The sequence below is a fragment of the Trachurus japonicus genome, chromosome 22, assembly GCF_045865225.1.
Source record: "Trachurus japonicus isolate A0001 chromosome 22, Traja_1.0".
Taxonomy (NCBI): Eukaryota; Metazoa; Chordata; class Actinopteri; order Carangiformes; family Carangidae; genus Trachurus; species Trachurus japonicus.
In genome coordinates this window covers 16733618-16748432 of record NC_140928.1, presented here as the reverse complement: position 1 = coordinate 16748432, position 14815 = coordinate 16733618, and the positions used below count along the sequence as shown (strand labels likewise).

The 14815-nt window shown below is 41.0% G+C and overlaps 1 protein-coding gene across 2 annotated transcripts; it reads right to left on the bottom strand.

The window, feature by feature from the left end:
- Nucleotides 1–18: 18 nt before the first annotated feature.
- tacc3 (transforming, acidic coiled-coil containing protein 3) lies at nt 19–11458 on the bottom strand. 2 transcript variants are annotated; one of them, XM_085766663.1, is made up of 17 exons: nt 11326–11458; nt 8798–8963; nt 8444–8571; nt 8315–8361; nt 5250–6360; nt 5098–5140; nt 4861–4999; nt 4534–4592; nt 3495–3625; nt 3272–3365; nt 3043–3171; nt 1835–1902; nt 1703–1746; nt 1447–1607; nt 1245–1351; nt 1041–1161; nt 19–250 (listed from the first exon to the last, which is right to left on the bottom strand). In XM_085766663.1, the coding sequence occupies exons 2-17, from the start codon at nt 8960–8962 to the stop codon at nt 185–187; spliced, it is 2613 nt and encodes an 870-aa protein (XP_085622789.1). In that variant the 5' UTR covers nt 8963; nt 11326–11458; the 3' UTR covers nt 19–184. The 2 variants fall into 2 exon arrangements, with proteins under 2 accessions (XP_085622789.1, XP_085622788.1); XM_085766662.1 differs by having other exon boundaries at nt 54–250; nt 5098–5143; nt 11326–11405.
- Nucleotides 11459–14815: the final 3357 nt, after the last annotated feature.

Genomic DNA, 14815 nt, shown 5'->3' with positions numbered 1-14815 from the left:
ATTGGAACAAAGTCATTAAAACTTGTAAATCATCTTTATTAACTTTTTTCCCCTATTTACTTTTTTACAGTACTCTAAGAACATTGACAAAAACAGACAAGAAAGAAAATACTGCACAAGAAAGTTGTCCAACTGACAGAGAAGAACAGAAAGAAATATTTTAAGACAGTATTTACAGGTGGGCTCAACCCTTCTGGACTTTGGTGATGAGCTCATCACAAAGTTTGGTCAGCTCCTCTGCCTCTTTCTCCTGGGGTGAAAAAAGTAAAGGGGATATATTAGAAAACCAAAAAAAGGGACAATTTTACAACGACAATTCAAGATTTCTGCAAATATGCATCATCTAATTAAAGGGATAGTTCAACATTTTGGCAAATTGGCCCATTGCCATAATCGCTATAGTCATAGCAGTAGGTTCATTACCTTTAATTGTAGGTGTAAGCTATTTTCAGTACGGCGGAGCGCAGCAGCTGGCTGCTCAGAGCTACGCTATGGAGGCTAAGGGAATTTCTTGGTTTCCCTCATTAAACTCATCAAATTCAACATCCCAAAACTCCACAGCGCTTTTGTAGACAAGTTGTGACCTGCACAACCACCACGCTATGAGATAATGACGGAACGATACGAAACGGAGCCGTTTTCGAGGTAAATACAGGGTAAATACGGAGACTGCTTGCTGAAAAACTGTCCCTGAACGCAACGCGCATCAGCGGTTTTGTATGAATTTACCTCGAAAACGGCTCCGTTTCGCATCGTTCCGTCATTATCTCATAGCGTGGTGGTTGTGCAGGTCACAACTTGTCTACAAAAGCGCTGTGGAGTTTTGGGATTTTGTATTTGATGAGTTTAATGAGGGAAACCAAGAAATTCCCTTAGCCTCCATAGCGTAGCTCTGAGCAGCCTGCTGCTGCGCTCCGCTGTACTAAAAATAGCTTACACCTACAATTAAAGGTAACGAACCTACTGCTATGACTATAGCAATTATGGCAATGGGCCAATTTGCCAAAATGTTGAACTATCCCTTTAAGATGCTCCCTCACCTTCTGGTCCAGACTCTTCTCCAATGACTGAACCTTCAGCTGCTCCCGGCGCAGCTGGGCTTGTAGTCCCGACACCTCGGCCTTGTACTTGGACCGCACCTCAGAAATTTCCCCATTGGCACTGAGGATGAGCAATAAATTAGAGTTGGCCATCGCAAGTCGTTCAATTTCACACCAATAGTGTAGTTAAGTTAGGTTTCTTACTGGCCGATCTTCTCCTCTGCGTGGGCTTTGAGTGTTTGGTAGCGCTGCTCCTCCTTTTTAATCCTTGCCAGATAGTCCTGAGCACAAGCTTTCAGAGTCACTTCATTCTGGGAGAGGGCACAGAAAACAATTTAGAAAGTCAAACATACCACAGCTTCAAATACTTGTGGTTAATAACAGGAAAGCTCTGATCTTTTCTAACCTTTTTATATCCCTCAATAACTTCCTTGTACTTCTCCAGTCTCTTGAAGAGCTCAGAGAAAGATCGCTCCATGGCGCTCAGGTCACTGGACGCTTGTTCCTTCTCCAGCAAAACCTCGTTGAGCTTTGCCTCAGCGTCCTCTCTCTCCTTCTCTTGATCAGCTGAGCAATGCCAAAATAATCAAAATGCAAGTTTTAATACACTAATACCTCGACAATCCTCAAGAGTGAGACAGGTATAGATTAAGTTAACTTACCCATCATTTTGGCAATCACAAGCTCAAATTCTGCAATGATTTTCCTATAAGCAAAAAAACAAAACAAACGTTGTGAAAAGTCTTGAAACATTTATTATAATTAAAAAACGAAATTAAAACAGCACAGCTTACCTCATTTCCTGACCATCGTCAAGTAGCCTGTTATACTTTGCGCTCCATTGCTCTTCTTTTTGTTGTACCTGTTAGAGAAAACACAAAGTAGTTACATAGTGACATGTAGCAAACTGCAATTGACCATAATCAGTGACCTACAGTGTTTACCATTGGTGTCAAGTCTGTATTTGCTACTATACTGGGAACTGTGGGCCTGTCCCAATATGCACACTCGATCACACTTACACACTTGGCGTGTGCGTTCATGGGCTTAGTGTCAGTGCGCAAGTGTCCCATTTCTCCAACGACCGAAAGTGCAGCGCGCTTGATTTGCACTTTACCCACACTTAAGGTAAGACCACATCCGAGCGGTATTTGGCCAAGTATAAATCCCACAATGCACCACGGTGAAGTCCGCCGTCACCGGGAGCCACAAGCCCGTTTAGGACCCAATAAAATGAAATTAACTTTCTATCTCATAATTATGACTTTTAATGTCATTTTATATTCATCATGCTCTGTTAATGTTTTTATTTTTTCATTTTTCTTGTTTGTTTTATTTACTCACGGAGTTGGGCTTACATATTTATGATCTGAATCTTGCGCATAGAGACACTTTTGGAGTAGATGAGACTGATCCAGCAGCACTGTTTATTAAAGCTGTTGCTGTGCTGTGTGTGCGAGTGTGTCGTAGTTGTGCTAGTGTGCGCAATGGCACAGGCTGCACTTGTCAAGTGTGTCCCGATTGCTTTTAAATCTCCCCCCACACGCTTGGCCACTTAATCCATTCTTGCACACTGTATGTAAATATACGTTCTGCCGGCAAAACGTCACCAAAGTGTGTGCGTAACCAAGCGCACTGAGCCAAGTGTGGAGGAATGGGACAGGCCCTGTGCCTTCTCACTTAATTTAATACTTTTGAAATGCTGACATTCACAGGCCTGTAATTGACCTTGACAGTCACCGACGTTTGACCGTAACCACGTTTCTTTGACATTGGATCCTTGTGTTTAATCCATGATGCAATGTGCTCTCTGTGGCCGAATCAGATTTCTCTAAAACCGTTCCAGGGATTGTTTGAAAACCCACTGGAACATCAAGTGGGTCTATTGTGGTTGTTTGAATCTGTTTTCACATTCAGTCAAAGAAAGTGCCTCCAAATGAAAAACCTCCACTGGGGTTTTTCCTGTCATTCATCAGCTCCCAAAACATTGAGCAGGACGTACTTCTCCGCGGACTCTAGCGATGGCTGCGTCCATGTCTTTCTGACTGTACTTCAGCACTTCGATGATGGCGTCCTCTGTGTTCGTTGGCTGTGGGAACGGAGGAACGAGGCACTCGAGGATCGGATGAGTCTAGATGGAAGTTGTTGAACAAATCAAGTCAGAAGATGAAGCAAGAAAACACCGGAAGCAACATAATTCAGTTCATGCTGGTTGTTCAAGAGTGACTTACTGTTGTTGTTGTCGCAGCAACATCCAGCAGTTTGAAATCACCCTCCTGTGGTGCAGGTGCTGCCTCTTTGAGTTTCGTCTGTGTAGTCTCAAGTCTAAATTGGAGGGAAAAAAATATATATTATGCTCATTTTGTTGTAGAGGACGTCCAAACAGAACAAATTCAGCTCTAACATCCACTGACGGCAGTAATCAGAGTGAGTGAAAACAGAAGTGTGTCATACCGTGAAGCAAAGTCAACAGGACGAGGGACTTGAGTCTGAGCAGCCGGGCCGGCAGACTTCTTTGGGCTTTCTCTCAGAAGGGGGTCAAACTTAAGGTACAAGGACTGTTTCCTCAGTGCAGACTCTTTGAACTGTTGACAGAGGTTTTAACAATTTAATGCGTTTCAGATCATGTGCTGAAAATCACACAGCTTTGTCATTAGTTGGGTTTCCATCCACCTTTTCTTATGCGCATTTTGTGAAAATGTGCATAAATACTTGAATGGAAACGCCAGAAATTCGAATAAAGGCAGTAAATGCGCATAAAAGTTTATACGCTTGGAGGGGGTGGATTTGTCAGCGTATCGAATAAAGGAAATGCGAGTTTTTGAGATGGAAACAGATTATGCGAATTGAGGCAGAGTTTGTGGGTGAAGTGCTGCTGGACTTCACCCAGCCACGTTCAAACAAATGGAGAACGACGCCCCAGTGTCCCAGCTCTCGTCTCTGCACCCCGCGACACAAACGCGCTCCGTAACCCATAATCTTTTGTTTATGGCGGTTAAGACGACACAAACACACGCCGTAACATCGTTATGTAACTTATTGATTTTTCACCGGCTTCGTATGTAAACAGATGCACATGGAGGAGAGGAGCGTAACCAAAACAGCGGAAAAGCGAGCAGACACTGTCTTTCTGTGTAAATATATCATGTTACAACATGAAAACCTGAGGCTTATATTCAAGTGCGGCCTACGTATTTTCTTTTAAAATGTAGCTGGTGCGGATTATACAGGTGCGTCTATAGTCCGGAAAGTACGTAAATTGTCCATGATGTTGAGTGTCAGCTGTCAGCTGAGTGTCAACTGTTGGATACATTCACGCTCTCTTATGACGTAATCTCACGGTGCACTCCTCCTAATCGCAAAACACTAATGAATGGAAACGGGCATAAATTCGCTTTGCTTTTTGCGTATTTTCACAAAATCCGCTTTTAAATTCGATACGACTTGGATGGAAACCCAGCTACTGATTGGATTATATGAAGCAAGTACTCACACTGCTGGACCCAAACTGCTCCAGGTAGTCGATTTGTCCATCAAAGTCGTTGGCCATAACTAAAACAAAACAACAACAAAAAAAAACACAAGATCACAGATCAACATCAAGTTAAAATTTTGCATCATGATCCTTCAGGAAATAAAAAATTGACTACACGGCACAAAATCTTCTGTGGTCTTGCACAGCAAACTGAGGGGCGAGTGGGGTCGACCATTTTTGCAATTTCTACAACTTAAAAGTTAAAGCAACAGAAAAGGAAAAAAAAATATATCAAAGATCATTGTGGAAGTAGACAAAACAGCGTAATGGCCAAAGCTTACTCACACGTCGTTCCAGGAACAAACTCGTCACCGAAGTCTAACACTGCAGGCTCTGTCTTCTGCTCAGGTTGGCTCAGCTCAAAGAACTCAGGCAGGCTCTGCACACTTCTCTCATCAGGGGCAGCAGCAGCAGCAGCAGCAGTCTGTCATTTCACAGGAACAAAATGTTTGTTGTGAACCAGTTGAGGAGTTGAATGGAAACTATTAGGATTTTTTTTATCATATGCATAACTTCTCTTACCTCTGCGGGGTTGGGTTCAGCAGCTGGGAGACTCTCTGCAACGCTGCTAAGGGGCAAAAACACACAAAAATGAGAAAAAGTATGCTGCCAGTGCCAAGCGAACCATCCACTGAATAAAATCTTGTCACACTCGGATAGAAACCTCAACATACCATGGTGGCGATACAGCTTCCTGCTCCTCTGGCTTCTCCGTCTGCTCTGGAGTGGCAGCTTCCATAAGCACAGGGTCAGATTTCCTGACGGACTTTGGAGAGTTGTCCATTTTTGCTTTTGTGCCAAAGGGATTGAAGTTTGGGTCGTCAAATTTGTCCATGTCAAATGAGTAGGAGCTTTTGGTGACTGGGATGTCGGCAGCATCGTTGGCATCAGGCACCACTGGAATCTCTTTTGGCGGTTTGACCTCAGATGCCGGCTTTCCCCCTTTGGGTTTTACACCGAGTGGCCTTTTGCCCAATTTCTTGGGAGGCGGTTTCCGTTTAACCTCATTGCCATCGTCGAAATTGAACTCCAATAATTTGACTGGGCCTTCCTCCTTTGGGGCAACGGCTGGCTGGGATTCAGCAGCTGGAGGACTGGCTGCACCTGTGGGTTTCATTTCACACTCAACAACAGGCAAATTTTTGACCTGTTCAACTTCGGCCACGTCTGGAACGATAACAATATCTGCAGGTTTCTCTTCCTCCTTCTGTGGTGGGCCGCTGTCCGGCAGCTTCCTCCCCAGGACCGGGGAATTCTGGATTTTAGAGCCTCCCGTTTGGAAAGGGTTAACTGCATCATCAAGGTTGTCCAAATCCAAGTTGTATGAGCCTTTTGATGGGAGTGGGGCATCTTCCACAAAGCTGCCCGACGCTTTGTCCTCATCAACACTCTGAGATGTTTGAGCAGGTCGATCTTCCACGGGCGTAGCAGAACGAGACTCTTGATCCTGAACCGCTGGGACCTTCGCCACCGTGATCACGCTGCTGTCTGTGGAGCTGATGTTGGCTGAGACGTCAGCCAGTGAATTTTCCACAGATGACGTGAATGGAAGAGTCTCATCCAGTGCCGATTCCATCTTGGTGGGCTCCTCCAAGATATTCTCTGTTTTTGTGTTTTGAGACTCGGTTGGAGCTGTGGGTGGGTTTTCGACAGCAGGCCTCGCTGGGGAGAGGACCATCTTATTGGACCCCTGGAACGGATCGAATGCGTCGAGGTTGTCAAAATCCAGCTGATAACCTCCTCTGCTTACTATTGGCATTTCATCATCGGGATAAGACGACACATCTGTGGAAAAAGTCAAATGAATTTGCATTAATTGTAAAGCTGCAACAATTAAAGCAGAAGTAAGTGATATATTTGTGTTAAAGCAGATATCAGTGGAATGTTTTTGTTAATATAAGTCCTAAATAGTCCTCTTTTCCGTCAGCAATCACTTACATGAAGTATTTCAGCCTAAACACGAGTCTCTCCGTCACTCTGCTCTGCTGTAACCCGAGGAGAAAATTTTCCTTGTGGGATACAAGTGTTATCCAATGAGGGGAGAGAACGGCATGAAGGGCTGTGTGTGCAGCCAAGGGATGCGCGTGAATGTGGTGACGTAGCACGAGGACCAATTGATGCCTGACAAGGGCGGGGGCTGCTAACTCATGGTGCGTTCAAGGAAACTCGTACTTTGTGTTTTTCCTTCCTGTGAAGTCATACCAGTTCGATCTGGTACGAGTTCACGGGTCGGAAGTTACGAGTGGCCGTTATAGGGAACTTTCACAGACAACAGGACGGTAAAAACACGAGCTACGGGTTACCTGGAACGCTACCAAGTCGTAGTTGTGACTTGAAGCTGTAACTTACGGTTTCAAAAGCCTGCCTTGAACACAGCATTAGCCGAAACGGCCGTGCCGATGATATCTGCTTTAATATAAGTCTTAAATAGTTATATCTTCCGACAGCAATCACTTACATAGAGTGTTTGGACCGAAACACGGGTCTCTCAGTCACTCTGCTCTGCGCCAAGGAGAAAACATTTATCGTATCCTACAGTTTTTATCCAATGAGGAGAGAGAACGGCATGCAGGGCTGTGTGTGCAGCCAAGGGACGCCGTGAATGTGGCGACGTAGGGACGAGGACTGTTATGGTGCGTTCAAGGAAACTCGTAACTCGTGTTTTTCCATCCTGTGAAGTTGTATCAGTTTGATCTGGTACGAGTTCACGGGTCGGAAGTTACGAGTGGCCGTTATAGTGACTTTCACCGGTAAAACAGGTCGGAAAAACACGAGTGGGTTGCCTGGAACGCTACAAAATCGTAAGTTGTGACTTGAAGCTGTAATTTACGGTTTCAAAAGCCTGCCTGGAACGCAGCATTAGCCGAAACGACCGGATCGCTTACTTCTGCTTTAATCGAACAATAATCGATTATTAAATTAATCGGCAACCATTTTGATAATCGAATAAATCGGTTTGAGTAGTTTTTTTTAAAAAAAAGGCAAAATTAAAATATTTTGCTGGTGGCTGGTAAAAAGAGTATTACCAGAAAATGGTTATCAACGGAGAGCCCAACCATAAATATATGGATGGATATCACAATGGACATTTATAAAATGGAAAAGATAACAGCTTTTGTTAATCACAAATTGGAGAAATTTACATCATACTGGGATAACTGGGTCAAATATGTCACGCCTCATAGGCCGGATTTTATTTTCACAAACCAGTAGCTATGATGTATGAGAAAGATCACTCCCTACCAGTACATAGTTTTTGTTTGTTTGTTTCAATTGTTGTTATGGTTGTAAGTTTTTCTTCTCATAACTTGGATATAAACTAAAATACTATTTCGGCATTTAGGGCAGACAACAGATGCAAGAAGTATGCTCACATGATGTATATGCTGTGAATGTCTGAATGTCAATAAAAAATAAATTACCAAAAAAAAAAGAGAGGCAAAATTCAACTTAAATGTGAATATTTCTGGTTTCTTTGTTCCTTTATGACAATAAACTGAGTATCTCTTTGGTTTGTGGACAAAACTAGACATTTGAGGACGTCATCTTGTGGTTTGGGAAATCCTGATTAACATTTCCAAAATGTTTTACATTTTATTGACCAAACAACTACTCGATTAATCGTTTAAGTAACCGACAGATTAATCGATAATGAAGATAATCGTTAGTTGCAGCCCTAATTAATTCCTCATAATTCAGAGATACTCAAGTGAAATAACTGTAATGTTGATTAAATTACCTTGTTTGGGCTCTTCAGGCCGCTCAGGTGTCTTTTGTGGCAAAGCACTGAAAAAACAAGACAGGATTTCTTAAAAATTGAACAACAACATAATTTGAGCCAAATTTCAGTGGGAGAAATGTCACTTACTTTGCTTTATCCAAATTTAATGACTCCATGGCTGCTGTACACTCATCCACACTGTTCATCCTGACAGACTTGGTTGGAGATACAATTCGCTTTGTCACAGGGTCTCTTCTTGGAGTCTGAAAACAAACCTATAAAGAAACAGTTTGGTGAATATAATACATCTTACCTGGATGCCAAAAGTATAAAAACAAAATGTTCAACTATTCCAGTAGATTTATTTATTCAATATAAAAATTGACACACAAATCATAGCGATTCCAGCCTGGTTTTTATTATATTGCGTGAGAAGGATCAACAGGAGGAGGAGAAGGAGGACGTAACATCTGGAACAATCAAAAGTGACCAATTCTGTACCTTTATCGCCTTTGGCACTGCTTTGCTGGGCAGGTTCTCTGTCTGACGCAGGATGGAGGGCCTTCCAGTCGGCTGATCCAGAGCAAATATGTCATTACTTGAGCTGCTGAGTTTTCCTCCGGGGCAGACCCCTCGATTCTCATCATTCACCTCAGAAGAACTCATCCTGTGAGAGTAGAGACAAACTATAAGTTACAGGGCTGGGACGACCCGACTGAACTCCGAGGGAGGCGCCATCCTGAAAGGTGCACGCTGTTGATAAGACACTGGTGGGTTGACTGATGTGTGTAATAATGATCGTCAGCGACAGATGGCCTATTAAGTTAACAGCAGAATCAAGACAAGTGTGCCTCTGCCAGTTCTCCTCTGTTGGTACAGTAAATCATAGTTGCCACATACATAAGTTTTATTGTTATAAAGCTAAAAATTTCTACATGAACAGCATGTCAAAAGAGTTAAAAATGTGTAAAACTGGCTGTATGTTTGGCAGTACTGTGGTGAACCATCTTATGTACGCGGATGACTGTGTGCTCTTTAGTCCGAGCTCAGCGGGCCTGCAGCAGCTTCTTAATGTGTGTTCTTTGTATGGAGAACAACATGACATAAAATATAATGATGTAAAGAGTGTGATCATGATCTCCAGGACAAATGAGGATAAACATATGATTTTCCCTGACTTTAAGCTGTCAGGTCAAGTTTTAAAAACCTGTAGTCAGGTGAAATATCTTGGTCATGTGATCACAGACACACTGACTGATGACGAGGACATTCTGCGTCAGTCTCGCATGTTATATGTGCAAGCAAATGTGGCTGTTGTTCTGATGATGTGAAGCTGACTCTGTTTAAAGCTTATTGCACACCGCTGTACACTGCACATCTGTGGACAAATTACAAAAAAACAAGTTTTCGGAGACTACAAGTGGCATATAATGACTCTTTGAGAATCTTGTTAAAAACAGCCCAGATGGACCAGCGCCACTGAAATGTTTGTGAATGCTCGAGTCAAGCTAATAGAGTCCAGAGCCCAGACATAGCCTAAGTTACAGTAGTTTAAAATAAAAGACAAAGTGCTCAAGTGACACCTTTGTCCTGACATGTAGGAGAAGCAGGGGTGTAAATAATTACATCATTTGTAGACCATGGCAACAGCAAAACAAATGGTATTCAGCCATTGTTACTGTCATGAATGGGGCCCGTTGTCTGCGCTAAGTTACCACATGCAAACATTATCTGCTGTGAAAAACATCTAGCCTATTTATTACAAATATAATGTGGAAATATGACTTTGATCAAAGCCAAGTCAGACAATTAAAGCTGATCCTCCTGGTGATGGATAGGTGGGGATCTTAATTCACAGGATGTTTTCTAATTTGAGTAGTTAGTTAATAGGCAAAATATTAGACTTTGGTCCTAATAGTTTTAACTAACAGCAACTTTGCTGGTGTCGGGCTGTTTGCATCCTGGTTTGGACACTTTCATGATTTTGTGGTAAACATCAGCGAAGGCTAACAACAGGCTGATTGAGGTCAGGAAGGATAATTATGTTTCCATCCACACTGCGACACATGTTTTATGCTTTATAGTCCAGGCAAAATAGCGTTTTACGACAGACTAATTGTCACAGAAGGTTTTTCACCATACGTAATTTCTATGAGGTGTCTAGAACAACATACTAAAAGTCCTAAGAAATCCTAGTTGGGGAAATATGTTTAATTTGCATCATTATTTACTGTATAAAGTCTATGGTGCCGACAACAATACACCCCAATGGGGCTATTTTTTCCCTTTACTCCTATCACAATGAAACTTTACACAATGAAAGTGTCCATGAAATGTAACATTTTTTGTATTACAACTTTCTTTGAAAATGAATTTGAATATGCAAATGAGCAATACACTAATGGAATATGCCCAAAATACACCCGAATAGGCTTATTTTCTTCCTTTACTCCTACCACAATCACACTTCACACAATAAAAGTATAGGCTACATGAAAAGTACTAGGATTTCTTAGGACTTTTAGTATGTTGTTCTAGACACCTTATAGAAATTATGTATGGTGAAAAACCTTCTGTGACAATTAGTTCTATTTTGGGGTCCAAAATTAGCTAAATTGCCTGGACTATTATTATTATCCAACTTATACAGAGACTGAACGACTTCTTTTGTCTGGTTGATGTCACGGGACCAGCGCTGCGGTCACACTGTGATGCTGAAGTCAACGTGGACAGCTGCAGTTAGTCCTAACTTTACTTTTCCAACAATAAAAATGCAGTTTCCAAAAGCTAAACCTACCAAACTTGTCTGACAATAGTCATAAGGGTGTTAACCGATATCGACACCCGGGTAAATAAGAATAATTTTAACAACGGACGTTAAGCTAGCTAACTGAGAACTAACGCCACGGCCCAGTTAACTAACGTAAGTTAACGTTTCGTTACAGCGGAGAAAAACAAAAACCCGGGACCACTTTTCTGGAGCTACGAGAAGTAAACAACTGTAATATCTCTCTATATTCACCACTTACCTCGAGTAAAAAACGCACAGATGTAGCGGGCAGGGCTTGTAATGTTGTCTGTCGGAGCAAACAGCGACGTGCTTTTTGAATGTCCCTCGTCTCCCACGGCTGTTAACCAAACCGTTTGGAATTTAAAAGTCTTGAAGCACCAATCAGATGCCCGGAAATATTCAAGCAGACGCGCTTCCTGGTTGGACAGCCAATCACAGCGAAGAGCGGATGTGATGCAATTTTTTGGCCCAGGAGCAAGAGCCACAACAACTTCAAACATGACAAACAGCGCAATAAAAATCGCAACAACTTAACAGTCTGTAAACAACGATCAAACGAAGCAGCACATGCAAGAGTGCGAAGGTAGCAATGTTGGTTCAATGTGTATTACAATAGGTTGATTGCATAGACTGTATATAAAAGAGGTTGATTGTCATAAAGTGCACTGAAATCACAATTATGATTTTTTTTTTCACATCAGTCAGACTGTGACATATTTCATCCTATTTAAACAAAAATGCACGTTTTTTGAAAAACAATTAAGACATCTAACTGCAGATTGGACGCCACCTAGAAGTAACATCATGACACTTCATTTTTGAAAACCTTGAGCCAGAGAGACACTTTAATTATTGGCCACTGCACTGCATTGATTTCTCCGTCAAAATATTTCAAAGAAAATGTGAACTCGCTTCCAGAGAGGCACTGAAAGCAAAGTGGGACGAGTAGAGTGGCCTTTTTCAGTTTGAGGACCAAAACCAAAACAAATGTGAATGTGTGTGACCTGGCATGACCTCAAAGAGACAAGAAGAGGAAATGTATTGCAGAATCTGTATGGATTTTAAATTGTATTTCATCTGAGCGGAGCCTATATTAAATGTGCTGATCATGAATTAATGATTGTGGTATTTCATTCTTCTTGTCAATTTTTTGTGAATTATGAGGGGCTCATTGAGTTAATTGTAATTTTATCCCCACAGTGGGTAAGACAAAGTTATCTTTTCTTAGATAAAAGACAAAAAGAGGACACAATGACATTCAAAATTCAGTGTAAACCACAGCACATAATGTTTCCACAGGCTGTATAAAAACGTATAGACATTATGTATATTTATATTTCATTCAAGATTATTCATAAATGTTATCCATCCAATGACCACGTTGTAAAAAGATTAAAAAAAGACATTGATGTGAATTGTACTTTCTGTTCTGTACATGAAACTGTGACCCATTTGTTTCGGCTCTGCCCCTATTGTGCAAAAACTATGGAGTGATATTTGTAATTTTGTTGCTATCAATGTTGATGGTGATTTTATTTTGTTTTGGAGGAATGTTCTGTTTGGGCTCCCTGACCTGAAAAAAAAAACAAGGAAAAAGCTAACATAACTTTTATTATCAACCTTATTATTTTAATGGCAAAATTTCATATTCACAAATGTAAGTTCATTAAAAAAAAAATCTTCCTTTACTGCTTTTAACGGTGAGCTCAAGCAATACATAACCTCCATCAAATTTTCAAACAACCAGAAAGCGATTAAGACTATCAATATATGTGAAAACTTGAAAATTTTGTTGTAAACTTATAAATTTCAGTCATACAAGTACCTTGGAGTACACCTTGATGACAGGCTGCTGGTCCGTACACACAAATGATGTGCACAAAAAGACATCTTCTTTTTAAGAAGACTCAGGTCTTTTGATGTCTGTAATGTAATGCTGCGTATGTTTTATCAGTCTGTCATTGCAAGTGTTACATTCTTTGCTATTGTCTGCTGGGGTAACAACATCAAGGTCAGGGACAGGAACAGACTAGACAGGCTCATCAAAAAATGGGGGAGGGAGCGGAGCTGGTAGAAGCTGTGGTTAAGTGGAGGATGGGGTGTAAGTTGAAGACCATCCTGGGTGACCCCCAACCCAACACCCTCTACACATCTATCTATCTATCTATCTATCTATCTATCTATCTATCTATCTATCTATCTATCTATCTATCTATCTATCTATCTATCTATCTATCTATCTATCTATCTATCTATCTATCTATCTATCTATCTATCTATCTATTTCATTTCATTTTCCTTTATTTGTTCGAGAGGGACAGTGTACATTAATGAACATTTTAAAAGGATAAAATGTAAATGCACCCAATTATAGCCAATAGGCTAATTTCCGTTGGCAGTCCCCCTGCCGGATGGAGCATGGCAATGAGACCTATAATAAAGGTATACAAATTACATTAAGACAAATAGCACAATATCTGCAACATTACACTTTAGCCCCCACCCCTCCCACCCATACGCACATATGCACAAACACTATCCAATCCACAACCAGTAGCCTATACTCCCTTTACCCCTCAACCACACAGTAATGTATACATCCCCCATTCAGACAGGGGAATATTCATATCAACAACAAGAACAACAACTACATGTCAAATTACACTTAATCAATTAAGCCATGTACTACAGGGGATTCAGGGACTAATGTTCACAAATTTGGTTTTCTATTAACCATTTCTTGAGATTGGCTTTAAATGCACCGTATGAAATGGACTCTCTTATGTTTTGTGGTATTGTATTCCACTCTTTGCCTGCCCTACAGGAAAACACTGACTGACCAAATAAAGTTTTTCTAAATGGGATCTCGCAATCTCCTCTAGCCGGCCCTCTTGTACCACTTGTTGCTTGCTATCTATCTATCTATCTATCTATCTATCTATCTATCTATCTATCTATCTATCTATCTATCTATCTATCTATCTATCTATCTATCTATCTATCTATCTATCTATCTATCTATCTATCTATCTATCTATCTCTATCTATCTATCTATCTATCTATCTATCTATCTATCTCCAGTAGACTAGACTACTGTAACGGTCTTCTGACTGGTCTCCCCCAAAAAAGCATCAAACAGCTGCAGCTCGAGTTTTAACCAGAACAAAGAGATCAGATCACATCACCCCGGCTCCCAGTCAGCTACAGAATAGATTTTAAAGTTCTGCTACTGGTTTACAAATCACTGAATGGTTTAGGTCCAGAATACATGCATGACATGTTAGTAGAGTACAAACCCAGTAGAGCTCTGAGATCTACTGACTCAGGTCAGATAGTGGAGCTCAGAGTTCAGACCAGACATGGTGAAGCAGCATTTAGCTGTTATGCTGCTCACAAGTGGAACAAACTACCAGCAGAACTGAAATCAGCCCCAACTGTAAGCACTTTTAAATCCAGGTTAAAAACATTTCTCTTTTCACGTGCTTATAGCTGAGAACTTAAAACTTTATCTATTTTCTTTTTATTTTACTTTTATTTGCTCTTGCTTTTAACTCTGTTTTTAGTGTTTTGTTTGTTTTTATTCTGTCTTATGCTTCTTTTTTTTTTAATGTTTTGTCTTTATGTAAAGCACATTGAGTTGCCTTGGTATGAAATGCGCTATATAAATATGCCTTGCCTTGACTAAATTCCCCCTGGCGTATAATATAAATAATTATAATCTTTATTA

Bases quoted from the DNA above. Each gene is read 5' to 3' on its own strand.
- tacc3 (XM_085766662.1), bottom strand. From the start codon at position 8,962: ATGAGTTCTTCTGAGGTGAATGATGAGAATCGAGGGGTCTGCCCCGGA. The intron at 3,172-3,271 runs GTAAGTCACTCT...ACTTCCATCTAG, and splicing joins TTGCTGCGACAACAACAACA to ACTCATCCGATCCTCGAGTG. The intron at 1,352-1,446 runs GTTAGAAAAGAT...GCCCTCTCCCAG, and splicing joins TTATTGAGGGATATAAAAAG to AATGAAGTGACTCTGAAAGC.